Source organism: Coloeus monedula, assembly GCF_965178545.1.
Source record: "Coloeus monedula genome assembly, chromosome: 21".
Classification (NCBI taxonomy): domain Eukaryota; kingdom Metazoa; phylum Chordata; class Aves; order Passeriformes; family Corvidae; genus Coloeus; species Coloeus monedula.
The window spans coordinates 9,307,383-9,334,833 of record NC_138801.1 but is presented as its reverse complement, the minus strand read 5'-3'; the positions used below and the strand labels follow the sequence as shown (position 1 = coordinate 9,334,833).

The following is a 27,451-nucleotide window of genomic DNA, read 5'->3' as shown; positions in this document are numbered from 1 at the left end:
ACCTCCTCAGTGCCAGGGCTTTGCTGAGGGAGGAGTGGGGCAGAGTAATGGGAGACCTTGGAGGACACAGCTGAAATCGTCCTTCTGGGCTGTTCTCCAGGCAAGGAACAGGGGAAGACTGGATGCAGGCACAGGTGGGGATCTGTGCCTCAGCACAGCCAGAGCTGGGCGCTGCCAGATGTGCCAGCACAGCCTGCTGCACTGCCAGATGTGCTGCCAGGCTGCAGGGGATCTCCAAGCTCTTTGTTTTGACCTCCAAGCCAGGCTGCTCTTTGTGACGAGGGCAGTGAGGCTCTGGAGCCTGGCAGCTGCCAGGTCCTGCCTTCCCTTCTGTCAAAACCTGAGGAACTCCAGCAGGATTTTCCTCTGCAGTGTGAATGTCTCACCTGTGGAAAGGAGTGAAGGGATGATGTAAGTTTGGTTTCTTGTCTGGGATATGGATTCTGACTGAGGGAAGATGGTCAAAGCTGTAGAGATGTTGTTGAGCCTTCTCCGAAACGATGTGAAGAAGAAAAAGAAGGATTAAAAAAAGTTACAGTTTTTCTTCTTTGTATTGGTGTACCTGCTCTGGAGTGACTGGAAGTGTTTTGTTTACCCTGTGGGATTGGGAAACCTTAAAGGGCTGTTGAGAAGGCAGCAGTGACTGACCCTTGGAAATGATCCTGCTGGGAGGATGCATTTCAGCACCCGGAGCTGGAGGCTTTCAAGTGCTGTTTGAAGGCAGCAATGGCTGCTCTCACTGAGATTAACTGCATGTGAAGACAGTGGAATGAGGAAAAGGAGCAAAACTTGTGAGATACTACAAACAATTTAATTATCAGTAGGGTTGGTTTGTTTCCAGAGTGCTTCATCTTGTCTCTCCCTGATGTCTGGCTTCTGCAGCAGCCAGTGTTTGGCTGGGCATGGCCCCAGCCTGTTCCACGTGAAATGCCTCTCCTCTGCTCTGCTTCAAATAGCTCTGGCTGTGCAAAAGAATCAAAACAAAGGAATTCAGTGGGAGGCACCTGAAAGCAACTCCTTGTGCCAGGTGAACCTGAGTCAGCTGCTGTGAACAGGTCTGAGCCTCACACACACACACACACCTGCCAAGAGCTGTGTGCCTGAGACCTTCTGGGTTTGAGTTTCGGGTGGTTCCTGAGCTCAGCCCAAGGGTTAAAGTAGGCAGGATAACCTGACAGAGCCACGGGTTGGAAAAGAGTGAGGTTTTGGTTGAAGGCACTCTGGGTTGAAGTGAACATTTCCTCAGAGACCTCTGTGGAAATGGTGCCATTGCCTTCCACAGGAATATTTAGCCAATCCCCAGGATGTTTTTTACAGCTCCTGCTTCTGTTGCAATCAGCAAGTTGTTCCTACTGCTTGTGACATTGAGAAGAGCTGGTTGTTTTAGTCTAAATGATAGACCAGGGAAAACAAAGCTGCTGCAAGAAGGAGGAGGCTGATTCTTCCAAATTGTTACACAAACAATATCTAGAAAGTAGGAGTACAAAATCTATTAATAACAGGAGTTATTTAATACCAGCTGTTGGCTTCCTTACAGTTCCTTCCTGGCTGGGGAAGGCAGGAGAGGGGGCAGGCAGCGTGTGCTGTTTCCAGAGCAGGTGGGGTTGCACTGCCTTCTTTCCTGGTTTTATTTCTCCCTTTTTATTCTTTTTTCCCCTGCTTAATATGGCTAAATTTCAGGAAGAAGTCTTGTTATTAAATCTCTACTCCCACATCCTTCCTGTGCTAATTGGCCTTGTCTTTGGCCTCCCAACAGGCTGGTGCTAACATTGACACCTGCTCCGAGGACCAGAGGACCCCACTGATGGAAGCAGCAGAAAACAACCACCTGGAAACTGTGAAATACCTGATCAAGGCTGGAGCACTTGTAGATCCCAAGGTAGTTTATTCCTTATCTTTTTCTCCTGAGGAAGCCTCTGTCCAACATTTCTTCCTTGGAGTTTTGGGTGGAAGTGCCCAGGCTGACGAGAAATGGGCTGGGTTGTTTTGGAGCGAAGGCTGGAAGTGTCATAATCTCATTTTCCTGCTGGCCATGAGCTGTTTGGGGCAAGTGTTGCCACTTTGTGGCACCAACTGTCAGGGGGATTTGATTTCATAAGTCTTAGTGTCACAAATCTGTTGCAGTGGAGTTGGATTTCAGAGTTCCCTTCTCTGTAGACTCTAATAATGAGACTTTTGGGGGGATGTTTTAAAGTGGGCTGGTAATTAGATGCTTGCCAAGCCAGGAAAAATGACAGAGGAAGCTTTCCTTTCCAAAGGACTGATGTGTGGATTCTTGCAGTCACGCAAGTGGCAAAGCTGAACCCCATCTTTAAACTCTACCCCTTAATTTAAACCAAAACAATAAAATGCAGCTGTCTCTTTGCCTTTAGCATGCTCTGGTTGCATTGCAATCTAGGAAAATACACAGATCATTTATTAGTCACATAAATCAAATGCTATTTGGAGCACAGGAACCCTCCCCATGTGAACTCCTTATTGTCACAACCTGCTGCTCTTGGCTGGGTTTGGGAAGGAACTGGCAGGATTGCACAGGGTACCAAGTGCTGCCCAATCCAAGCCTTAAATGGATCCTTGGGAGGCTGGTTCTGAGCTGGGAAGGGGGAAAGGACAAGACAGGCACGTGTGGGTTCATGCTGGCCACTGTCCCAAACATCTTGGAGCAGCCCAGACATCTCACCTGATTTATTCCCATGGGAGAGAAGAGAGGGGAATTTGTGCTTCTGAAGGTAAAGGGAAGGAGATAAATCCTGAGCTTGCAAAAGCAAACTAGAAGCCTGAGATCACATCTGAGGACTAGGCTGGTTTATTATGTTAATTAGTTTATTGTGCCAGCTCAGGCCTCTGTTTGAAAGCAGCAGCTCCAGCTGTTTCCATGGGAAATCCAGCCCTTACCTGGGACAGGTGTGTGTGGAGCCCTGGGGCTGCAGGGGAGGGAGCTGGGTGGGGGCTTCCCAGCCCCCAGGGTGAAGCTGTTGGTCCTGTTACCAGGATGGAAAAGCCCCACTCAAAACCTGAAGAGATTTTACAGTAAAATCTGCCTGCTCTCCCAGGGCTGAGGGGCTGTGCTTGGGCCTTGCCAATCCAAGGGGAAAGCTGTGGAATTCTTCAGATGGAGCAGGCACTTACAGGGGTGGAGAAACTCCTTCTGTGTCCCAAGGAGCCCCCATGCTGCAATCCCTGACCTGAGATGTCCCCTCCTTGCTCAGAGAGTTGTTCCCTCACCCTGCATCACATCAGCTCCATCCCAAAGCTCTCACCTCCAGTGGTGCTTCCAGGGATTTAGCTGGAAGGAGTCATTTGGTTTTCTGTCTTTTGTTTCATCCTCCTGATTGCCTGCTCTCCCAGCCTTACTCTGTGCTAAGCTCTTGGGATGTAAATGCCTGATAAAATCAGGCTGCAGCCAGAGAGATCTTTGGTGTGAGGGTGGGAGCATCTCCATCATGACTCACAGCCTGTCCATCTCCTCCAGACCTTGTATTCCCAGCTCCCAAAGGCGTTTTTCCTTTCAAACCTCGAGGCTGTTTTTATCTCCTGTCTGGGAAGATGGCTGTGGGCAGGCTGGGGACAGACACCACACCCCTGTGCCCTGCTGCCAGGTGCTGGGATAAGACCTTGGGCTAACAAAACCCAGCAAAAAACCTGGAGAAATGGAGCATTTCAAGTTGAGACAAGGCGACTTTTCTGATGTAAAGTGCAAACTTTGCCTGCGTGAGGGATTTCTGCTTCCCTTTGGCTCTCCAGCACATGGAGAGGAGTGGGGAAGGGGGCATCACTGCCAAGGTTTGGGGCTGGTACCTTTGCCAGGCTTTGCAAAGCCCTTTGCACTCTCAGCCTCCTTCTCCACACGGGTGGCACCTCTTTGGTGTGAAGCTCCTGAGCTCTGCTCAGTGCTGGCCCTGGCTCCTGCTCTCTGCCCTCCTGCCAGTGGGCTGGGGGCTTTTGGAGTTCTCTGCTCCATCTGGGAACTTCTCTGCTGTTCCTGAGCGTCCCTGAGGGTTTGTTCTGTGCTTGCGTGCAGGATGCCGAGGGCTCCACGTGTCTGCACTTGGCAGCCAAGAAGGGGCACTATGACGTGGTTCAGTACCTGCTCTCCAATGGGAAGATGGATGTCAACTGCCAGGTGAGGCCTTCCCTGGGCCAGGAGCTGCTTTTCCCAGGCCAGGGACTCCCTCAGCACTGTGCTGACTGCCCAGGGCTCACTTAAGTACAGTCCTGCTGCTGGGGGACACCTCCACATCATTCCAGGCTGACAATCCTGTGGGCCTCCCGTCTGCTGGGGACGGCGATGCCCTCACTGCCCTCAGGGAAACTTCCCTTGGTTTGCAGTTTCTCCTTGGCCCTGACTTTGCTGTGGAGCAAAGTTGCTCCAGGGTGTCCTTGTGCTTTTCCTAGTGGGGGGATCATGGACAATGGTGTGGGATGGGTCAAGCCTGGCACTTGTCATTGTGGGGTTTGTCCATTGCTGTGGGGTTTGTCCATTGTTTTGGGGTGACACAGAGCTGCACCTGAGGCAGGTCCTCCAGGCTTCTCAGGGAGTTTCTCTAAGATCTTTTACACAACCTGGGTGCTCATTGTGCCTTTTGGACAGTACTTGGACAACCTGGAGATGCAATGCCAGCCTGCTGAGCCGGAATAAACTCCAGCTGGTTCAGGTGTGCTGCTCCAGTGACGCTGGGTTCTGCAGGACCTGAGGGACCTGCAGCAGTGCAGACTGAAGGGGAATGATGAGAGGGACCAGGGGGAGGGCAGGGGTGTGTAGGGAGCCCGCAGGAGGCTGTGTCTGTCCTGTGTGTCACCCTTTGCTGTCCCTGCCCAGGATGACGGGGGCTGGACGCCGATGATCTGGGCCACGGAGTACAAGCACATTGAGCTGGTGAAGCTGCTGCTGGCCAAGGGCTCGGACATCAACATCCGTGACAACGTAAGGCTCCTCTGGAATCTCCTTCAGGAATTACAAACAATCTCTGTTTAAACCCCAGCCACGCTCGAGGTGACAGATTTTGGGCTCAGTCCCTTGCCACAATGTGAGAGAGAGAGTTTTCCTGTATTCTGGGAAGAAGTTTGGCGGCTGCTGGGCTGTCGTTTCCCTGCAGCTGCTCTGTCACAGCCTGTAAGGATGCTGTTTGGAATTCTCAGCTCTGAGCCTCACCGATTCCCATCCCTCTGGGTCCATTGTGCTGCCGCTGGACACTGCGCCAGGCAGAGCACCTCGAGTCCAGACCTACCAGCTCCATGTTTGTCCCAGGCCAGTGACTCTGGGTGTGGGTTAGGGGCACTCTGTGTGCCTTTTGAGGGGAATGAGCTCGTATTTGTGTTTCTGGATGGGCTGGGCACTCTGCCAGCAGCTCTCAAAGCCTGGCTTTTCCTGGGCGTCACCAGCACGAAGCTCTGATGTGTCCAGAGCATGGCCAGGCTGAGGCTGGCTCCTGGCCTGCTCTTCACCTCCATAAATCCTGCTGCAGTGGGATGCACCCAGTGCTTGAGTCCCTGGGAGCTCTGTGGGACCCACAGCGCTGCCTGAGGGGCTGTGCCAGCTGCTTTCCCAGGGATTTACAAGGAAATGGAGAAGATACAAAAGAGATACTGTCTGCTTTTCTCCCAGCTTCTTCAGGAGTGTCATTGTAGCAGCACGGCTCCTCTTTTTCCTTATACTATGTTTCTCATTTTTTCTTTGGAGTCTCTACGGATATCAAAGTGTGGTGTCACCCCATTCCTGGAAGTGTCCAAGGCCAGGTTGTGGACAGGGCTTGGAGCAGCCTGGGATAGTGGAAGGTGTCCCTGCCCATGGCAGGGGGTGGGACTGGATGAGCTTTGAGGTCTCTTCCAACCCAAACCAAAGCAAACCCTTCTGTGTCTCTGTGATTGTGTGGTTTTACCCCAGCCAGTCATCGAGCCCCTCACAGTCCCAGTGGGGAGAGAATCAGAAGGGTAAAAGGTAGAAAAAGACTCCTGGGTCGAGATACAGACAGTTTAATAAGGAAAGCCAAAGCCACACACACAGGCAAAGCAAAACAGGGAATTCATTCCCCTCTTCCCATGGCTGGACAGGTGTTCAGCACTTCCAGGAGAGCAGGGCCCCATCCCACAGAGCGGTGACCTGGGAAGACAAAAACCATCACTCCCAACATCCCCCTTCCTTCTTCTTCCCCCACTTTATATCCCGAGCTGATGTCAGATGGTCTGGAATATCCCTTTGGTCAGGGTCACCTGTCCTGCTGTGTCCTCCCAGCTTTCCATGTCCCCCAGTCTCCTCCCCAGTGTGCAGGAGGGCTCTGTGTCAGCCCTGCTCAGCAACTGCAAAACCATCTCTGTGTCACCACCTCTGTGTTCAGCATAGCCCCACACCAGCCACTGGGAAGAAACCACAGCTAAAACCAGCACACTTAGGTAGTTCCCAGTTCCCAGGCAGGTCTGGATCCAATGTTGTTCCTAAAAACAAGGTGAGAGGGGCTTCTTGGGCTGTTCCATCTGATTGCTGACTCGGAACAAAACGGACTCGTTTGATCTGTCACAGCTTCAAGATCACACGTTAATGATGAACATCAAATCAACTCAGTCAACAATTTACTTGAAAGAAAACTGTGGTCTTAACAGCTGTGCATGTCACACATCCATCCTGGACCTGCAGCTGGGGTGTCCTGATGGATGTGGTTTAAGGACATTTAAGGACAAATGTCACTCGTGCTGGGAAACATCCCACTCTGGGAGAAATGCTTTTGATTGTGATGCTGCCTTTTAGGCAGGAGTAATGCAAGGCAGAGCCCCAGGCCAGGTGTCTGTGGCCTGTCTGGGCTGCAGCATGTGGATGCAACCCACAGGATGGATGTTTTCTGTACACTGGTATGGGATTTTTCTAGATGATACCATAAAGGGAGGCAGGAGCTGGGTAGAAAAGTGTCTCCCCCTCCTTGGTGGGTGGCAGTAGCTCCCCATTTAAGGCAGGACCTTAAGTTATGTGGTAACCCCGCAAACACTCCAGCAGCAGCTTTGTTTTTGCTTTAAAAAGAAGAAAAAAGCAGAATAGCTGTGTGATCATTACTATCATTTCACTGTTGTCATCGACGTCTTCAGAGCCTGTTGTGGGGAAGGGATCGACGTGTGCTGCAAATTGCAGTGTAACAGAAAACAGCATCATCACTTAAAATATCCCCATCAGAAAGATGAGTGTTCAGCTATTTCCAGTGCTGCTGGTGAGAGATGAGTACACGCAGTATTTAAGAGATGCCTGGAGTCAGATTGATTGCTTACCCCGTGGCTCCTGATTCTCTTTTTGGCACCTTCACATACCCTATGCGCTCTTTTTCTCCTTAATTTCGTGCTGTGCTCTTTTTCTCCTTAATTTTGCAGCCCTGGGAGGCACAGTAGCTTTCCTGGCTGTTGGGGCTGGGGAAACTCAGCTTCCAGCCTTTTCCAGCATGTTTGTTCATGTCTGTCACCTCTTTCCTGGATTGATCCAGATTGGTTTGCGGCTTAGAGACAGACGAGCTGTCTGTGTGTGTGTAGGGAAGGTGATGGATTGCCTTGTGTGCAGCCTCCCTGTGCTTGGTATGCAGAGGTGGATGGAGTGGGAACTCCCTCCTTTGCTGCTCCAAGGTTTCCCTGTCCACCCTGGCACTCCCAGCCAGAAGGAGCAGCGTGGGGATGGCAGCCACACATTGAACGCTGCAGGTGCAGAGCTGAGGAAGGTGAGGTCCTGAAGCCAGGGGGTTTTAAACAATCTCTGCTCTGTTCTCTTTCCTTCCAGGAGGAGAACATTTGTTTGCACTGGGCTGCTTTTTCTGGCTGTGTTGACATTGCTGAGATCCTGCTGGCAGCAAAGTGTGACCTGCACGCCGTGAACATCCACGGCGACTCGCCCCTGCACATCGCGGCCCGAGAGAACCGCTACGAGTGTGTGGTGTAAGTGCACTGCTCACCCCTCTCCCTGCCTCTCTGGCTGCTGCCTGCCAGGCTCAGGAGAGCCTCTGGAATGCCTTTGGCCTTCACACACAGCCCAGGATTGGGATGGAGGGCTTGTTTTGCTCCCGGGGTGGTGGGCACGAGGTACCAGCTGCTGCCAGAGCTGCTCAGCAGACGTGGCGCGTTCTGGAGTCTGAGGGGCTGTGCTCAGCCTGGGCTTCCCAGCAGGAAGGTGTCAGGCTTCCTTGATTAAAGCTTTTTTTTCCCCACAACTAGTATGGTAACAGGGCTTTTCCTTTGCTTCATCCCTGCTCTGAATAAAACCATCATGCTCTCACCAAAAGCTGGTGAGTGTAAACAAGGGCCAAGTCCAACACCAGTTTCCTGTGGGACTCTTCCATATCCAGCCTACTCTCCCCACCCCATATCTTTCCCTGCCAGAGAGAGTTTCAAGCTTGTCTGAAGTTAGGCTGGTACCAGCAAGGTACCTGAAGCAAGGCAAGGTTTGCCCAGAGCTCTCATGGGTGCCCAGAGCTCCAGTCTGTGGCTTCTGTCAGAAGGATTCACTGAACCATGCTTAATAAAGAAAACCCAGGTGATTATTCACTACTACAGATTCTTCCTCGTCCCTTAAGGGCTGGCTGGAGGATGTGATGCAGCTTGGTTTCCCCTTGCCTGGTTTCTCCTGGGGAATCCTTATCCTTCCTTGCTGTTTTGCAGTCTCTTTCTTTCCCGTGGCTCGGATGTCACTTTAAAGAACAAGGAGGGTGAGACCCCGCTGCAGTGCTCCAGCCTTAACTCTCAGGTCTGGGTGGCCCTACAGATGAACAAGACTCTCAAAGAATCATCTTCTGAGAAGCCTGCCCAGATAGAGAAGGTGGTGAGCAGGTGAGAATAGGGCTGGCTTTGCTTGTGGGTCATGAAATTGAGCCCTTGCACAGGGAAGGCTGGGGGCCTGGTTTAAGAAAGAATTGGTGTGAAGGTCAGTGTGAGCTTAGCCAGAACTAAGCCCATGCTGATTCAGTCCATGGTTTGCAAATTTGTCCTCCAAATGGAAATATTCACAAGCACAAAGAACCATCTATGAGGCAGGGTGGGAAAACATGAGCTCTGTTCTAATCTGAATGGCTTTGAGTGCTCAGTGCTCAAGGATGGTGTTTGAATGGCCCCTTCTTTGGGGGGACTTTCCTTCTGTGACAGTTCTTTCTCCACTGACAGAGACATTGCCCGGGGCTACGAGCGGATCCCCATTCCCTGTGTCAATTCCGTGGACAGTGAGCCCTGTCCCAGCAACTACAAATACGTGTCACAGAACTGTGTCACCTCCCCCATGGACATTGACAGGAACATCACTCATTTACAGGTGAGGGATCCTGGTTTGCTCCTGTTCTGGACTGTGCAGTGCTCCTCAGAACAGATTTGGCATTCCAGTTGGGAATGCTGAGTCCTAATATTGCTGTCAAATTCCAGCTAAGGTTGAGTTCCTCACCTCCAGCTCTTATGTAGGAGATGGGATTTTGATTTTCTTCACTTTTGAGGCTTAAGCTGAGCTCTGTGTTCAGCTGTAGCACTGGCCATCTGGTGCTGGCTGCTGTGGCTCCCATTTATCCTTATCCTCTGTTCTGAGGCTGGAGAGTCAGGGATTTGTTGGGAGACCTTTCCCATGGACTGCAGCACCCAGGCCGAGGTCTTGGCTGTGATGCTGCAGTCCTGGAAGGGCTGGGTGGGGAAAATTTAGGGTTAGGGTGAGGGTGAGCCCTGCTGGGCACAGCTCTGAGGTGGCTGAAGTGACCTTCCCGTGGCCAGTCCCTGTTGTCCAGCAGCTGGTGGTGGGGCTGTGCTGGCTGGGGGATGCCGGGGAAGCAGCCAGCTGGAGTGGGAAGTGGGAAGCAGCAGGGGAGGACTGAGCACAGTTGCATCATCTCCCAGCTCTGGTCCCTCCTTGGAGCTTTCCTTGTCCCCAAGTGTGGAGAGCAGCTCACAGGGCATGGGGGAGGGTTAATAACAGGGACATCCTCCCCTGAGCAGTGAGGCTGGCTCAGAATGAGATCCCTCCTTGCAGGGCAGAGTCCTTTGGTGCTCAGTGCCCACAGAAATAAAGAATGGAGTTAAACTGCCACTGAATGGTGGAGCTGCTGATCCTTCTGGCCGAGGAGCTGCACCAAGAGGAGGAGATGTGGTTTCAGTAGTGTGAGTGGTGTGGAATTGACCCTTTGCTTCTCTTGCAGTATTGTGTCTGCATAGATGACTGCTCCTCCAGTAACTGCATGTGTGGCCAGCTCAGCATGCGCTGCTGGTACGACAAGGTGAGGACACACAGCCCCCTCCTGGCTCACACCAGGGCTTGAGAGCTCAACTTTGCCTAATTCAGTTCCTTTCACTCAAAACCAACTCAAAGCCAGGTTGGACAGGGCTTGGAGCAACCCTGGTCTAGTGGGAGATGTCCCTGCCCATGGAAGGGGTTGGAATGAGCTGAGCTTTAAAGTCCCTTCCAACCCAAACCATTCTCTGCTTCTGTAATTCCAGCTCCTTTCTTCTTGACTTAAAATGCCTGAAGTTGTAGTCTCAGCTCTGAGACGTGTGTGATAATCCCAACTGCGTGCTTAGGGCAGCTTTTCTTGTGTTACTTATTTGTGTTCCTCTCGTGCCAACTGAGCCATTAATTACACCCATGTGATAGGGAGCATTTAATAACCCATGCGTGAAGTCAGCTTCCATTTCAGAGCAACGTGGAAAGTGCTGTAAGATGTAAACAAAGGGAAGGGAGGAGAGAGAGAATTTGGTTTTTTAGCTGCTTTTATTTATTGTGATTCTTGTGGTTGAAGGCAAAGTAAAGATGTTTTCACTGCCACACTGCCAGAAGTCAGGTTTGTTTTGGGTAAATGCTTCAACCCTCCAGGGAGGTTTGGAGATTCTTCTTTGGGCAGGTGCTGCAAAGATCAGAAGTTCTGTGAATCTCTGCAGGTTTCTCCCACGAGGAATGTTGGCATCTTTCTTGGCTTTGTAGCCATTTTATTTACACATTAATAGGTAATTACACCTCTCAAGCCTTAAAAGCCAAATTTGTTAAATAGGATAAATTGCATCCATCACTTCCTTAATCCTGTATGTTGGTAAATAATTGAACTGAATTTTTTGGGACTGTTATTTGGGAAGGTAATGTGGCTCACAGAACTTGGGTGTACCGGCCTTGGACTCTGGAAGTTCAGGCCTTATTCCAGAGGCAGACTAAGCATCCACTTCTCCCCTCCAGCACAGCAAATGACAATAATGATGATGATGCACACCAGTTTTCTGCACAGCACCGGGAGGTATTTTTTAGTGCTGTGTAGGGTGATGCCAGGCAGCAAAAATCTAAATTCTCTGGCTGTTTGTCAGCTGTGGGTGACAGTGCTGCTGTCAGGGTAGAGCAAAATCACTGCAGAACCTGAGCTCTGACGCTGGGTTTGGGGAGGTCAGGGCACGACTCCGCCTTGGGGTTCTCTGGCCTGATTTTACCCTGGGGGGAATTTCTCCCTGTGGTTTTGGGGATCCCAGTAGCAGACAAATAACCCAGTCTGGGGTGGCTCTCTCCTTCAGGATGGCCGACTCCTGCCTGAGTTCAACATGGCTGAGCCCCCCCTGATCTTTGAGTGCAACCACGCGTGCTCGTGCTGGAGAACCTGCAGGAACCGGGTGGTGCAGAACGGCCTCAGGTGAGCAGGAGGGGCCAAACACAGCTGATCTGGGCAGGACCAACCCCAAACCCATGAGCTTTCTGCTCTCAGCTCACCCATAAACCCACAAAACCCAGCACAGAAGCTGGGGCTGGTGGATGGAAGTGGGTTCCTGTGCGCTGCCGGTGGGAATGAAGCAGCAGTGGGTTGATGAGCTCAATTAACATCTCAATTAGTATTTGTACCCTGCCCATAGCAACATCAGGTGGGAATTGCAGTGTTCTTTCATCAGCTGAGCATAAAACATACAAATGGCTTGTGGGTTTGCATGCACAGCCCAAGTGTGGTGTCTCAGAGGGAGAGCTGAGAAGGATATGACAGCAACAGAGCTGCAGAGTCTTAATTCCGAAGGTCTCGTGAGCCAGCAGTCTAGATCAGAAATACAGGCCAGCATGCCCAGCCCTTAAAATTCCCAAGTTAGTGGCATGATTCCCCCTGAACTGGATACCTGAACACCTGATGGCTTCGCTGCTCCAGGTAAGACCAGTGGGATTTTGGTGCCTGGCTAAAAATGTCCATGTTTTGGTTTGGACCTCTGCTGTGGAGGAGTTTGACACTGCACTAAGCTCAAAGGGATCCCACTGGAAAAAAAAAAAAGACTTTTTGGAATTTTTTTATAGTGCTGACAACACTCTTTTTGCAAGCTTTGTAGTTTCAATGACATTTTGCAATGTTAAAAATAAGCAAGGAAGAAACTCGATGTGTTTCCACAGAACTTTACCTCTCTCTGGTTTTCCCTGCCAAGCTCCCAAGTTCCAGTGCCTCCGTGGGTGTTTCTTCAGGAGCTGTACAGCCAGAGCTGTTGCTTTTGCATTTTTTGCCTTGCTGAAGCATTTTTTCTGAAAGATGGGAAGGGTTGGAAGCCCCCCCATGAGCCGGGGGGAGCAGCTCTGCTGGGAAGGAGGGTCAGGTGCTGGGCAGAGCCCGCGGTCCCCAGGGAAGCAGCGGGAAAGGCTCCTGCTGTGGGGCTGCAGCTGACACAGGGGTGCTGCTGCTCCATTTTCAGTGCTTCCTTTGTCAGATTCACTCAAATTAACTCTGCCTGGCAGAGCACACGTATCCAGCTGGCAGCCTGGCCCAGCTCAGCTGGCAGGCTCAGCTCGGAGCCGTGGCCCCACTGCTGCCAGCGTCGGCTCCAGTGCAGAGCCCAGACCTGAGCTGGGCTCTGCTCTGCTGGACAAGGCAAAACCTGGGGGAGCTTCCCCAAGCCCCAAACCCAGTGTTAGACCCAGTGTCTCTGAGAGCAATCACTCTCCTGAGGTCATGGTTTGCCTTAGTGAAGCTGTGGGCAAACAGGATGAAATTCACATCCCATGGTTTGAGCTGACAGTGCAGCAGGGAGTGGGGAGGGGGAAGAGGAGTACTGGGAAAAGCAACAGGGTGAAGTTAAGGTGAGCATCAGATTTCACTTAATTCCGATAACAGCGTTGCTGAGAGTGGGTTTGGGTTCCCTCAGGGACAGAGCAAGCTTTTCCTAGCCCTGGAGACTGTTCATCCTGCACTTAACTCAGGTTCTGGCTGAGCATGAGGCAAAATGACTTACAGGATTGTTTCTCTGCCTATAAACCCCATCAGTAAAATTCCACAGAGCGGCTGTTACACCAAGAAGTCTCAAGTTGCAGCGTTTCTTCCTTGTCTTTCTGCCAGGCAGCTGGATATGGTGGAATTGCTGAATGCCCTGGTCTTGGCAGAGGGGCAGACGGGTCAGAGCACTTAGCTCAAGGTGTTCTTTAGTCCCTGGGAGCTCCCTGCCTTCGCCCTCAGCACCACTCCCTTCACAGCTCCACTGCCTTAAATCCCCTTCCCCCTTCCCTGCTTCTCCCAGGGCAGCATGGAGGGGAAGGAAATGCTGTGAGATTCTGATATCCTCTGTAAATCATCATCACACAGAGCATCCAGCCCTGTCCCCTCTTCCCCAGGGGTGCAGCTGGGCAGGCAGAAGGGGCTGCCTGGCACCTGTCCCTTGTCTCTGGGCTGTTTCCATGCCAGCATCTGCCTGCAGCTGGGAGCTGTGGGAGTGGAGCATCCCTGCAGTGTGAGAACGGGAGGGTGAACATTAAAATCCTCTGGGAGTGCGTGGTGGTGGAAGGTGCTGGCTTTTTGCTCATCTCTCCACGAAAATCCGTTCTTTCTGTGGAGTGCTGCCATCAATGTGGCTTCATTTCCTCTTCTCCTCTTTCCCAGGACTCGGTTGCAGCTTTACCGGACACAAAAGATGGGCTGGGGAGTGCGGACGATGCAGGACATTCCTCTGGGAACCTTTGTGTGCGAGTAAGTTGTGCAGCTTCCATCAGCCCAGCAGATCCAGCACTTCCCAAATCCAGCACTTCCCCAGGGCACAGGAACTTTGCTCTTCTTTAAGGAGAGGTTTTCATGCAAATCAAGCTGGCATCGAGCCCAGCTGCTGCCCTCAACAAGAGGTTTCCTGACTCCACTTCCTGCTCTGTCTGTCCTTTTCCTCACAGTGTGGAGCTTTCTCCACCCCCCTCTGTCTTGCTGGGATCTGGGCTCAGCTCTTCCCCCTCTGGAACCCAAGTGGTGGGGGAAAAGCACATTTGGGTTGTGCTGCAAATGTGCTCAACTCATTCATGTGCCGTGGATATGGGACACTGCGGGCCAGGGCAGTTTGGAACAATTTTCTCTGCTTCAATCCTGACTTCTTCAGAGGTTTTCCAGTGTCACAGCTCTGGCTTTAGTCTGATTCAGCAAAACAGTGAAGCACTTGGGGTTAAGCACATGTTTTGGCCCTGACTCAATAAAGTACTTAGGCACAGAAATGTTCAGATTTATGTCAAGTGAAAAACCTGTCATCAGACCTCACAGTTTTAGGCTTTAAAGTGGTGTATGTGCTTTGTTAAATAGTTTGGAAAGTGTTGTCTTCATTGCAATACAACAGTGAGTGAAGACCTTCTAAATAAGGCTGGACTCATGTCCGTCATGGAAATGGCTGCTGGGGGTTTTTAGAACTAGTTATTGATGTGTTATGGAATTGGGGTGGGGGATTGAGGGAGATTATTGCAGTATTTTAAAGAAAAAAGAAAGGAAAAGATAATTCTGCAGCAAATTGGCCATGTATTTATTCTGTGTCAGGAGCTGCCAGCTGCTAAAATTTTTTTTTAGAGATAAAGCCAAAAGCTGCTGTTTGTGGGGAGTGGCTCAGGCCTGTCCTCATGCAGGGCTTTCCATAAGTATCAAAGGTCCCAGAGTCCCAGTGCAGTGCCCAGGGACGAGCCAGAGCCCGTGGATAAACTGCTCCCAAAGGAAAAAAGGCACTGACTTCAGCAAATCCTGCTGGAATGGCAGCACACAGCAGGAGCAGGCAGTGAGGAGGCAGCCCAGGGAAGGTGTGATGAACACAGACATTGCAGAGCTCGTGGGGCTGATGGGGTGCAGATCCCACAGCCTGACTCTGCCCCCACGCTTGCCAGGAGCTGCTGGCACTGTTTCAGTGCTGGGCACTGTCTTCGTTATCTAAATGAGCTGCTTACTAACCAGCTGAGCTAATTAACATGGTGCCCGTGCACATTCCTCCTTGTGCCACACACATTTACTCACTCACCAACTCAGTCCTCTGCTCCAGGAGTCCTTCCTGTGATTCTCTATGAGCATCCCATAGACCTGGCTCCTTCTTTTCCTCCTCTCTGGAAAGCAGCCCCAGTGCTGGCAGTGCCTGGGGCTGCCAGGACACAGCAGATCCCGGGATCAGCTCCTCTGGAAGAGCATTTGGTGTTAAACACCTGGATTAGAGCCCTGGGAGGGCAGTTGCTTTGTCCAGGGGTCGTTACTCTGCTTTGGAAGGATGCTTGCATTGGTGTGACCTTTATTCTGTAACTCTTCACGGACACCAGGAGCAGCTGAGGGAGCTGGGAAAGGGGCTCAGCCTGGAGCAAAGGAGGCTCAGGGAGGACCCTGTGGCTCTGCACAAGTCCCTGACAGGAGGGGGCAGCCGGGGGGGGTCGGGCTCTGCTCCCAGGGAATCAGTGAAAGGGAAAACAGCCTCCAGCTGCACCAGGGGAGGTTCAGATCAGAGACAGGAAAATGGCTTTTTGCTGAAAGAGTGGTCAGGCACTGGAATGAGTCACCCAGGGAGGTGTTGGAGTCACCACCTCTGGGAGTGTTCAAAAAGAATCTGGATGTGGCAGCTGGGGATGTGGTTTGGGGTGATTGTGGTGGTGCTGGGGGATGGGACTCGATGATCCTGAGGGTCTCTCCCAGCTGTGATGATTCTGTGACTCTGTAGCTGCCTCCTGTCCCTCCAGCACAGCCCTGGAAGCAGCAGCTTGGCGAGGGGAGGTGGCAGTGCCACCCTCCTGTCCCACTGGGCTCCCCCAGAGCTCTGCAGCTCCTCAGGGCTGTGCTCACGTGCAGGTTTCTCCCTGGCCTTGGAATTTGGTGCTGTTCAGAAGCTGCTGTTGCTCACCCTGTGCAGCTGTTGCTGTGGGCTGGGTTGAATCTGTTCTGTTCATGTTGGTAGGTGGTGGAGCTGCTCCTTCTGCAAACAGCACAGCTGCTGCTGACTTTTGTTGGAAAGGCTGGGAATTAGTGGGATGCAGAAAGCAGAGGATCTGCTCTGTTCCTTTTGCATCCATTTATGGGTTTGGAATATTCACTCTGTTTCAGCAGTGCTTTAGGAAGGTAGCAGCTGCATCAGGCCAGGTGTTTTAGCCACACCTTCAGCCAGAGAAGCCCCAGGCCTCCTGCTCCCACATCCTGTGGAAAACTCTGGAGCCTGTGCTAGGGACTGCTTGTTGCTCTTGGTTTTTGCATGGAGTGCCCTCTGATCACAGAGTCGTTAAGGTTGGAAAAGACCTCCAGGATTATCAGTTCCAACCCCAGTCAAGGCCAGCCTGTTTGAGCAGTGCTGAGGGGCCCTGTGAAACTCTGGGATGGAGTTATTTGCCATCAGCCTGCTGAACACCCTGGTGGGAAGAAAGACACTGCCTTGACCACAGGAGCTCTTAAATGAAGGGGCTCCTGCTGTTTTTTGGGTAGGAACATGCACCCCTTGCATGTCCTCCCCTAACTTTGGACCTGGAAAATCAGGGGCCTGTTGCTATCTGTGAACAGCCTTGGAAAGGAAATGAGTTACAAGAAATAGGCTTTAAAGGAGCATCAAACTAACAATTTTTCATTTGATTGTGGTATTTTATTTCATGGAATTATAACCCTGCAGTGGCTGTTCCTGGGCACGAGGCCTCTCTGGGCAGAATTATTCAGCTGTTCTCAGCTGCTGCTGCTGCCTGCTGGGCCTTTCCACAGCAGCTTCTCCCTCTCTGGCCACGTTTCTGTGCTTTAGGCCTCCAAGGAGTGGGTGATTTCCAGCAGTAGAGCAGTGAGGGCAAACAGGAGGCTCCCAGTTGGGAGCTACAGCCGAAAATCCCTGGTCACAGAGCACAGGGATCCTCTCCAGGTTCGTGTTTCCTGGCTCTCAGCCTCCCCAGCCTGGGAGTTAAATGCTGCCTTGAGCCCCAGGGGGATTGGAGGCCGTTGTTTAACACTTGGAATGTGCCTGAGGGCTGTGGGAATGCTGTGAGAGGACTGCTGGTCATGGGAGTTCTGTTGATGCTGCAAAGAATATTTATTCATGTTCAAGAATTTGTGTTTCACTGCAGGCTGGGAACACTCACATACCAAAATCAGAAACACTGACTGGTTTGGGTTGGGAGGGACCTTAAATCCCATCTCATTTCCACTGTCCCATGGGCAGGGACACCTTCCACTGCCCCAGATTGCTCCAAGCCCTGTCCTTGGACACTTGCAAAGCTGCTGCTTCTTTCTCACATCCTCCCTCAGTCCCTCCACTCTGAGTCTGTTACTTTGACTGAAACAGCTCAGGGCAGGAAGTGTTGAACCTTGATGGTCCCAAGCTATTTAAAATGGAGACAGGGAGATGTGGGAACACCAGTTCCATGGGGACTCCTGCAGCAAGGGAGGCTTGCACCAAACCCAGACCTCTGGCTGTGAAAGGTGGGGCTGCATTTGGAACTTCTCAGCAAGCCCAGGCCAAGCAAAATCTGCATCATTCTGCTTGGAGGACTTGCCTGTCACCTGTTTTTACAACAGGGCGGTTGTAGCTGGGATCACAGCTCGGATTTATTCTGAGAAAGAAGCCCAGATCCTTCCAGGGATCCTGCCAGGACCTAGGACTTTTAAACCAAAGCTTTTTAAGTTGTGTAGCCTATAATTGCTCAAAATACCCTGAGAAATACAGGAGGGGCAGACACAAACGTTTTGTTTTGGGGTGTGAACAGCACGAGCACTGCAGTGGTTGTGGGACAACCTGAGTCTGACCAGGAACTTCAGGGGACTTGGATTTGTGTATTGATCTTGGCCAACAAAGAGATTTGCAAAAGGAAACTTATTCCTCAGGAAAAAATGTAAACTGATTTTTAATATTAAAGTGGTTTTAATATCATTAAAGTCATATTTAATATTATTTAAGTGTTGCTCTGAAGGGAAAAGAGTTTGGAGCCAGATTTTCACTGCTGGACATTAACAGGGCTCTGTTTGGTGGCTCAGAGCTGACCAGCACTGTGGCTGTGCTTGCCCATCTGTGGCTGGGCTGCCTCCCTGTGCCTCTCTCTTCCCAAAAAGAAGTGTTCAAACCTGTGATCACAGGAGCCTCTCATTCCTGCCTGTCCTTTGCCCACAGGTACGTTGGGGAGCTGATCTCCGACTCCGAGGCCGATGTCCGTGAGGAGGACTCCTACCTCTTCGACCTGGACAACAAGGTACGGTGTCTGCAGGTGTCCAGAGAGACAAACCCGAGGTCCTGCCTCCCCAAAAGAGCCCAGAGAAAGTTTGTCTCCATCTTGATGTACAGCAAAATCCTGCAGAGAGCACAACTGCTGTGCTTTGTTGGAAATGTGGTTGAGGTGAGATTTAGGGCTGGTTAAAAGGGCAGCAGAACCAACTCGTGCTGCCCACACCACTTCTGAGCAAGATGCTCCTCTGTCAAAGCCCTTGGAGCATCCTGAGGTCAATTGTCCAGGGCTTGGTACTCTGAAGCTGGCACCTGTGTGATTGGCAGCTCTGTGAGTTCTTCATAAAGTGATGATAAGCTGAAGACTGAAAAAAAACCCCCAGCAAACCCTGTTCACTCATAAAGGATCCATGAGATACCCTGGCAGGGGCTTGTTCTCCTGCTTGTTTCCCTGCACTGCTCTGTGAGGGCTCTCAGGGCAGCAATTTGGCTTTGCAAAGCACCATCTAAAAGTTTTAAGCAAGGCCATGACTTCAGACTCCCCCTGGGGAAGGAGAAGTGAGAAAAGGTGAGCTGGGGACTTGCAGGAGTGGGGTGGCTTCCAAGGAAGGCTGTAAAACACTCTGTGCCTTGTTTCTGTCATCAGCTGGTGACAAAGAAGCTGGGCTTTATTTTTTGTTCTCGTCTGTTTTTTAAAGCAACACACGTTTGAGAGCTGAAAAAGGATAAACAATGAGTCTGGTGTGAAAACAGGGGGTTGGACTGAAATTAAGAAGTTGAAAGGGACTTCAGCCTGGTTTGTGCATTTATGAGCAAGAGCCTGCCTGGGTCCTGCCCTGCCTCTTGCATCCCTGCGGGAGAACCTCTGTGCTGGCTCCTGGGAAGCCATCAGGGAAGCAGGGAGGGAGGCCAAGGTGGAGCATCTGTAGAAAACCAGGCACCAAATCACTGAGGGATGGTTAAAGCTGCCCATCAGGCTGGGCAGAGAAGGGCAGGGCAGAGCCAGCAGGTCCTGTGTCCTCCAGAGCGATGGGGCATTGCCAAGGGTGTGAATCCCAACCCCAGAGGAGCCTCGAGGTCCTGGTGTGTCTGGAAGGAATGGCCTGAATGGATCTGTGCTGTGGTGAGAGTGCTTGGGCTGTCGTTGCTGTTGTCTGGGTTGTCATTTGTTGTCCCTGTTCCTTGAGTTGTCACTCACAGCCCCGTGTGAGGTGATCATGGAGTGTCCCGGGTCCTGCTGTGGGTGTGGGAGTGGTGCTGCCATCCTGCCCCACCATGGTATTTCCATGGATGAAACTGGGGGAGTGAAATCATTTAAATCATTGATTTATGGAATCAGAGCTGGTGACACCGTGTGTGCTCCAGGCCCGTTGGGGTGGTGCCTCCCCCAGTTTTTGGGATGATTTCCTGGGCTCCTGCACCCCTGAGTGTGACCTGGCACAGCTCATCCATTAATGATCCGAGGTGCTTGTCCAAAAGGGACTTGGAGCACCACTAATGGATCCTTTTGCTTTTGGCCTCTTTGCAACTGAAATTAACTGCTGTAATTAAAGCCTCTGCTTTGCACAGTCATTCTCTGCTGGAATAAAAAAGCCCTGAGGGGAGTTCTTTTATTTTCAAGGAAAACAAAGTATTACTGCTCTCTGGGCTCTCTGGAAAGGGAATTTCTGTGTTCTCACTTTCACTCTTATCTGCAAAACCCTGTGTTTTCTCCAGGCTCTGGCTTTGTGTTTCCAAGCTGTCATGTTCAATTAGAGGACAGAACAGATGCCTGTTCCCCCATCCAGGGGCTGGTACCCACAAGGTGTCTGCACTGAACATCAATCCCGTTGTGCCAAACTGGTGCTTGGGTTGGGAGAAGTGGTGTGCCAGAGTGTTAAAAAACAGCTCTTGGGGTGTGTGGGGGCAGAGCGCTGTGCAGAAAACTCTTTTTTCAGGGTACTGTTGAATATAAATTGATTATAAAAGTGTGTGTGTGTGCTTTCAATCCTTCCAAACCCGCAGTGAGTGCCCTGCCCTGGCTGTTCCCGGAGCTCTCCAGAGTATTAATGGGGACACCAACAGCCTGGTCATTTATTTAATCCAGTAACTCCCAAGGCCAGCGTGCCCTAACGAGTGCTGCCCCGTTTCTCCCCAGGATGGAGAGGTTTACTGCATCGATGCTCGTTTCTACGGCAACATCAGCCGCTTCATCAACCACCTGTGCGAGCCCAACCTCATCCCAGTGCGGGTGTTCATGTCCCACCAGGACCTGCGCTTCCCCAGGATCGCCTTCTTCAGCACCAGGCACATAGAGGCTGGAGAGGAGATTGGGTACGTGCCACCCCCCTGCCACCATCGAGGGGGACGAGAGCTCTGGGTCTCTCCAGCCCTTTGCTCCAGGGGTTGTGTCTCGGGGATCCCCCTGAAGTTTGCAAAGCCCCAGGCTCAACCTGGCCGTGTCCACTCAGGGCCCTGAACCCCCTGCCCTGGGCTGAGCCCCAGTGTGGGCAGCAGGGCAGGGGGATTGTGCCCCTGTGCCCCTGTGCTCAGGTGAGACCCCACCTGCAGAGCTGCCCCAGCCCCGGGGCCCAGCACAGGAAGGACCTGGAGCTGCTGGAGAGAGGCCAGAGGAGGCCACAGAGCTGCTCCAAGGGCCCCTCTGCTCTGGAGCCAGGCTGGGAGAGCTGGGGGTGCTCACCTGGAGAGGAGAAGGCTCCAGGGAGAGCTCAGAGCCCCTTGTAGGGCCTAAAGGGGCTCCAGGAGAGCTGCAGAGGGACTGGGGACAAGGCATGGAGGGACAGGACACAGGGAATGGCTTCCCACTGCCAGAGGGCGGGGATGTCTTAGATTGGATTCGATTGGATTAGATTAGATTAGATTAGATAAAGGAAGAAGTCTCCTACAATGAGGGTGGGGAGGCCCTGGCACAGGGTGCCCAGAGCAGCTGTGGCTGCCCCATCCCTGCAGGTGTCCAAGGCCAGGTTGGATGGAGCTCCAGTGGAAGATGTCCCTGCCCATGGAATAGGATGATCTTTTAGGTTCCTCCACCCCAAACCATCCCGGGATTTCCCAAAGCCGCAGCAGCACCGACGTCCCCTCGCTCCCCTTTGCTGCTGCCGTTCCCTGACCCCTCCTGTGTCTCTTTCTTGCAGCTTCGACTACGGGGACAGGTTCTGGGACATCAAAGGCAAATTCTTCAGCTGTCAGTGTGGTTCACCCAAGTGCAAACACTCGAGCTCAGCGCTGGCCCAGCGGCAGGCGAGCACCTCGGCCCAGGACACGCAGGAGAACGGGCTCCCCGACACCAGCTCCGCCACGGCCGCCGGCCCCTTTTGAGACTGACTCCTTCCAACCCCATAGATTCACATACTGTCTGAATTTCCATTTAAAAGAGAAAGAAGAGAGAGAGGAGGAAAAAAAAAAAAAAAAAAGACACAAAACCACACAAAAAATTAAAAAAAAAAAAAAGAGAAAAGAAAAAAAAATAAAAAGAAAAAAAACCCCGCTCAAGGAAAGCCAAGGGTTTGTGACACTTAGGGCTGTGCCACCGACTGTTACTTGAGGAAGGAGTGAAAGCAAATCCCGCCTCCGTGATGTTGTTCTCCCCTCCCTGCTCCTGGAAAGCTGCTGGGTTTCACAGCTGTGTGTGCAGGGGTGGCTGTTGCATTTTTTTTTTTGCCACCCGAGCTGTCCTGGCCTCCTCTCTGAACGTGCTGAGTGTTGTCAGAGCCAGGGGGAGCCGCCCGTCCTCGGAATGTCGCTCATTGCCTGGATCCCTCCCGCCCACTCACTCCAGTTCACCCACAATAAACTCTGGATGCTTGATGGGACTTCGTTTCTGGGAGGGAGCGGGAGGTGCTGGCTCTGGGTTTGCTTGGCACAGCCCCGGGGCAGGTTCTGCTGGTTGGTTTTTTGTTGGTTTGGTTGGTTTTTTGGTTGGTTGGTTGTTTTTGGGTTTGGTTTTTTTTTTTTTTTTTTTAATCTATAAATGAATTAATTCCTCCCCCATCTCGCAGGACGTTGTGGTGGGGCCTTTCCAGGGGTGTTTCCTACAACCACCCTCAGTTCTCTCCAACCCCCACGGCTTTTTTCTCATCTGATGAGAAGAATCCCAGAGTCCTTCCAATCCCTGTGACCCCTGGCTCTCTCCCTCCTGGATTTTCTCCGTTCAAACCAGCTCTGGTCCAGGCCCTGGTCGTGTCTCAGTGTTGGGTTCCTCCGTGAAGGAACTCCCCTCACCCCGTCCCACGAGTGGTTTTAGAGAGGGAAGGCTGAAGAGGATTTTACAAGACACTAATTCCTAAAGAAAACCAGTTTTTCCCCCCCCTTTTTTAAAGATAAAATGAATGATATATATATTATAGAGAACCTGGACTGGCTGGGGTGGACAGATGTGTCACGGTGAGAAGATCCCAGATGCCACCAGCTCGTCTGCTCCCATCCCTTTGCTCCACGCCGGGCACCTTGGATTGATTTTTAAGCCACATGCTATGAGGTTTCAATAAACTGATTTATTTTTTACCATTATTGAAACATCGGGGACAAGCATTAAAAACATGGAGAAAAAAAAAAAAGCTTAAAAAAAAAAAAACAAAAACAAAAACACCAACAAAACAAAACCCACAAAAAAACCAAAAAAACCAAAACGACAACAAAAAGAAACCACAAAACAAAACGGTGCTGATTCTGGTGTGATTTTTGCTCACCACGTGAATATAAACTTATCAATTGTATAAAAAGAACAAAGTGATTTTAGTATAAAAATGCAGGAAAAAAAACAAAACTTTTTTTAAATTGTTAGTATTGTAGTGTGAATAAATTTGCCATCACCTTTTGTGTGGTGGCTGGGCAGGTCATTATCTTAATTTTTTTTTTTTTTTTTTTTGCATATATCTTTAAATACTGTAATTAGTGCAGTAACAAGTTTTTGTTTTTTTTTTTTTGTTCATCTCTTCTAGAACATTCATAATGCCATCATGTTTATTATTATTATTTTTTTTTCTGTTAATGTTTTTGACAGTTTTAAAGGAGCAGCCTTTTGGCTCTGATCATTTTCTTGTTCTGTTTTCAATGAAATCAATAAAAAAAAGAAAAAAAAAAGTGTTTTAAAAGGAGTTTGGCTTTTTTTATCTGCTGGGGTGAGGGATGGCGCAGGCTGGGACTGAACTGCTCCTTGGTGGGCTTGAAAATGAAGAAGGTAACAACAAAAATCCCCATTCTTGCAAAGAAAAGCAGCCTGAGTGACTGTTTGCCTTTTATTTTGGGGGGGGGGTTTGAGGTTGTTTGTTAAAATTTTGTGTAATTAAAAGTTTGGGAGCCTGAATTCTGGACGGACACCCTGAGGTTTGGCGATCCTGGGATGTCTCCCCACCCCGTGCCAGGGGGAAATGAAATGGAAAACGCCAGGGAAGGAGGTGAGGGGGAGAAGCTGCTTGGGAGCAATCCCTGGGGATGTTCCCAGCACGGGGCTCTGGGGGGGCTGGGTTTGGGGGTCACGGGGGGTGCTGGGGCTGAGCCCAGTCCCTCACCTGCTCCCAGAGGGTTTTCCTGCTCCAGGGCCAGGGGTGGGGGGCGTGGAGGGCTCAGAGCCAGCTCGGGGGGATCACAGGGCACTGAAAGCCCCTGCACACCGAGCTGAGGAGTTCTCCTGGCTCATCTCTCGGGGTGCTGGTGGGCAGGGGGGTGTTAAAAAGCACCCAAAGGCAGCGTCCATCGCCCTGGGCTGACCTGGGCCAGCAGAGCCACAAAATTACCCTGGACACCCGAGCTCATCTGGCTTCTCTTTATAGACTCCTTCCCTCTCTTTGTGCTGCCGTGACCTCCTCTGAGGAGGAAATATGAGCGAGGCTGATGGTTATCCTGCAGCCCAGGTAAGAGTTATAAAAACCTCTATAAATGTGGAATTTCACCCCACGTCTCATTCCTGAGCCTTTGCCAGAGCTGGAAGAAATATTGCTTTATCTCCCTGCTAGCACAGAATATTCCCTCGTCTGCTGAAGGAGCTCCCTTATCACCCTTTTAATTTCCTTTCTGGTGCTCCAAGCAGGATGAAAAGCCTCGGCTGCTGTCACTGGAGGCAGGGAAACGCCTCGATGTCCTGGCTGTGAGAGGGAGAACCAGCCTGGGGTTCAAGTTTAAGGCTGCAGGAGGGATGGGAGTGATGGGGGGACAGGAGCTGGTGCCAGGGGAGGTCAGGCTCGGCCTCCCCGTCCCTCCTCCGGGCCCAGAAACGGCCTGAATGCCCAGAAAAAGCCAATATTGCTGGGTGCTGCCTGCGGGGAGAGCTGTGCCTCACCTGGGAGGGGGAGGTAGGACAAGCTCAGCCCCACACATGAGTTTTTGCTATTTCTGCCTTTTAATCTCTAATTAACCAACGTGAGAGTCATTAAGGAGGGCTCAGGCCCTCAGGACTGTGTTAAACATCTGCTGGGGCTCCCTCTTTGCTGGTGGCACTGGGGACACACAGGAGGTGTTGCTCAGGTGCCATGGGAGGGGACAGCACCCGGCCAGGGAGGGGCACCTGGGTCACCTCTGCTGTCCCTGCAGCATCAGAGGGGCCCAGCAGCCCCCACAGCAAGGAAATGCCCCCGTGCTTGGGAGGTTTTTAATCGATAAATGCTCTCCAGCCCTCTGGGATGGGTGTGGGAGTGAAGGAAGTTGGGGCACCAGGAGTGTCCCCACCTCGCCACGCCCTGATCAGCACCAGCAAAGGTGGGGTTTGTGGAGCTGCTCCTCCCTCCTTGCTCCTGGAGCCGCTGGAGGTTTGCAGGGAGCTGGGATGAAGGTCCCACACCTGCACTGGGGGGTTCTGCCCCAGGGCTGCTGGTGAAGCCACCAGAGCCTGGTGTTGAGCTGGGATTAACTTCCCCTTGTCACAAAGTGTCCCAGCTGAGCTGGTGGCAGCAGGGCCTGGGCAAAGCCAGGCTTTGTTTAAACACTCAGCGCTCTGCTCTGTAGCAGGGATAAGAGATTCCATTAAAAGGGCTGCTGTTGGACAGGATCCATTTGCCAGCTTTCCTGGCTGCAGTCTGCAAAACCCTGCAGGAACAGACAGAGCTGGACACGTGGAGCCTCCTGCCCTGTTCCCCTCCAAGAAGGGTTTGCAAAAGCCACAAAATTCCTCGGAGCCCAGCAGAGCCTTTGGGATGAGCTAACTTCCAGGAGCTGGCAGGGAGCTGTGGGCATGCCAAAGGCTGAGCTCTGCATTTGGGATGCTTTTCCCTTCCCCAAGGAAAGGAGGGACAGGGGAAGAACCACCCCCGATCCTCTTTTCAGACCAATCTACCCCATTTCCAGCCCCCCTTCCTGGCCATACACGGCCAGTGCTGGCAGCTGGTGCCTGCCCTGGGCTCTGCTGTGTGAGCAAAGGGCTGGAGGGATGCTCTGTAACCAAATAATGTGGAGCAGAGCTAAAATGAGGATCTGTGTTGTTGATCAGATAGAAACCGAAACGATTTTGAGGCTGGAGTTTTTCCCTACTGGGGGTTTGCTTTTTGCTCTGTGCTCATCCCTTGGGAGCCTGGGAATGCGGAGCCCACTGTGAGGAGGATGGAAAGCACCTGGATATGGAGAGCTTTCCCTCTGGAGGAGCCTCCATCTGTGAGCTCAGAATGAGGCTGATTTAAATGGTGATTTATTTGTCTGCAACGTGCAATGAGCTCGGAAAAAAACCCCTCAGCAATCCTGGATTGAAAAGGAAGAAATCATTGAGGTTTTTCTCCCTCCTTTCAGAAAATACAGCGGCAATGAAACAGCAGTGATGGGTGAATAATAAAACCCTTCTGTGGAGCTCACTCGTGCTAGATAAAGTATAAAGCCCCACTGATGCAGGGCTCAGGGTGAGTAGAAAATATTCCACCTGAGCAACAGCAATTAGTGCACTCGGCTCTGCCTTTGTTGTGCTCTGTAAATACAATTCTGAGCAGCAAATAAGCAGATAAGCTTTACCCAGACGTAATAAGACAAATATCCTTTTCTCCTGCCTCTGCTGGGAAGAGAATTTCTCTCTGGTCGTGCAGCTGTTGGGGGAAAAGAGCTGGAATAAATTGCCTGGGAGTTCGTGAGCAGCGAACGTGGCCCGCACCATTAGCAAAGTGACTTTATAAATGAACAAAAGGGGAGCGGGGAGAATATTCTCATTTATATCGTGAGAATCCCTCTGGCACAGGCATGAGCTGGAAGAAGTTGAGGAACTTCTGCGGCGTTTTGTTCTCCTGATGGCTGCGCTCCCCTCCTGCTCCAGGGAGCTGCTTTTCTGCCCTGGAGCAAATCCCCGGAGCTCTTGGGGGGAGCAGGACGTGTCAGGGACCCGAGGGATGCTGGAGCCGCGGTCAGGGGTGGAGAAAGAGCAGGAGATCAGCGGGCAGGGGTTTGATGCTCAGCGCCCAGGGACTGGGGGGGAAATGCCGAAATGATGCATTTTAGTGGGAGGCAAAACCCAACTGAGGCAGCTTTGTGCTGATGCAGGTTGTGCCTGAGCTACCTCCGCCTTTCATTTGGGTGTAATTGCTCCTTTTGGGCTCAAATAGGGTTAAATTGCTCACTGTGGGACGCGGATGTGCCCTGCCCTGCCCCGGGGCTGGCTGAGGTCGGTGCTGGATGAGCAATTCCTCCCCTCGCTGGCTCCTCACTCACCCCCCAGGAAGGTTTGGGATGTTTTAAGTGTTCTTAGAGAGCTCTAATGAGTGCCCTGCTGGTGCTGGGCAGAGGATGGGGACACAAAAGTGGTCCCTGGGAGCCCCCCGGGCGGGTCCATCAGCCAGACCCCAAATGAAACATTTCTCTGGAGCGACAGTTGTGCTGCATATTGGATTCTGTTAAAGGAATTCAATTTAGAGAGCATCACGCCAGGCAGAGGAGGAGGAGAAGGGCAAAACATTATGGCTAAATAATTCCAATTAACCATTCCAGACCCTTCTGGCTAATTCAGTTGGAGTAAGTGTGGGGATCTGCAGGGCTGAGATCCTCCCGCAGCACCAGGGAGTGTCTGGGGGCTGGAGCTGAGGAGAGGCTGGTTGGATGTTATTGAGCTTTATTTCTTGAGACAGAACAGAGAAGGAAGAATCTGGACTGTGAGGCAGAGCTGGGGCACCTCTCCTGCAGCCAGTCCTCGCTGCCGCTTCCCTTGGCACATGCAGCGATTTCCAGG

At 51.7% G+C, this 27,451-nt stretch overlaps 1 protein-coding gene across 7 annotated transcripts in view; it reads left to right on the top strand.

Moving 5' to 3' along the window:
• The window catches only part of EHMT1 (euchromatic histone lysine methyltransferase 1), a 116,639-nt gene extending 93,369 nt beyond the window's left edge, over positions 1–23,270 (top strand). For all 7 annotated transcript variants that reach the window (XM_082295006.1, XM_082295001.1, XM_082295005.1 and 4 more), the window contains 12 exons: positions 1,757–1,879; positions 4,022–4,123; positions 4,820–4,924; positions 7,748–7,902; positions 8,623–8,790; positions 9,121–9,265; positions 10,131–10,208; positions 11,482–11,597; positions 13,803–13,889; positions 18,271–18,349; positions 20,459–20,634; positions 21,456–23,270. In XM_082295006.1, coding sequence (XP_082151132.1) covers positions 1,757–1,879; positions 4,022–4,123; positions 4,820–4,924; positions 7,748–7,902; positions 8,623–8,790; positions 9,121–9,265; positions 10,131–10,208; positions 11,482–11,597; positions 13,803–13,889; positions 18,271–18,349; positions 20,459–20,634; positions 21,456–21,639 — 1,518 coding nt within the window. In that variant the 3' untranslated portion in view covers positions 21,640–23,270. The remainder of the gene's footprint in view (positions 1–1,756; positions 1,880–4,021; positions 4,124–4,819; positions 4,925–7,747; positions 7,903–8,622; positions 8,791–9,120; positions 9,266–10,130; positions 10,209–11,481; positions 11,598–13,802; positions 13,890–18,270; positions 18,350–20,458; positions 20,635–21,455) is intronic.
• The last annotated feature ends 4,181 nt before the right edge of the window (positions 23,271–27,451 follow it).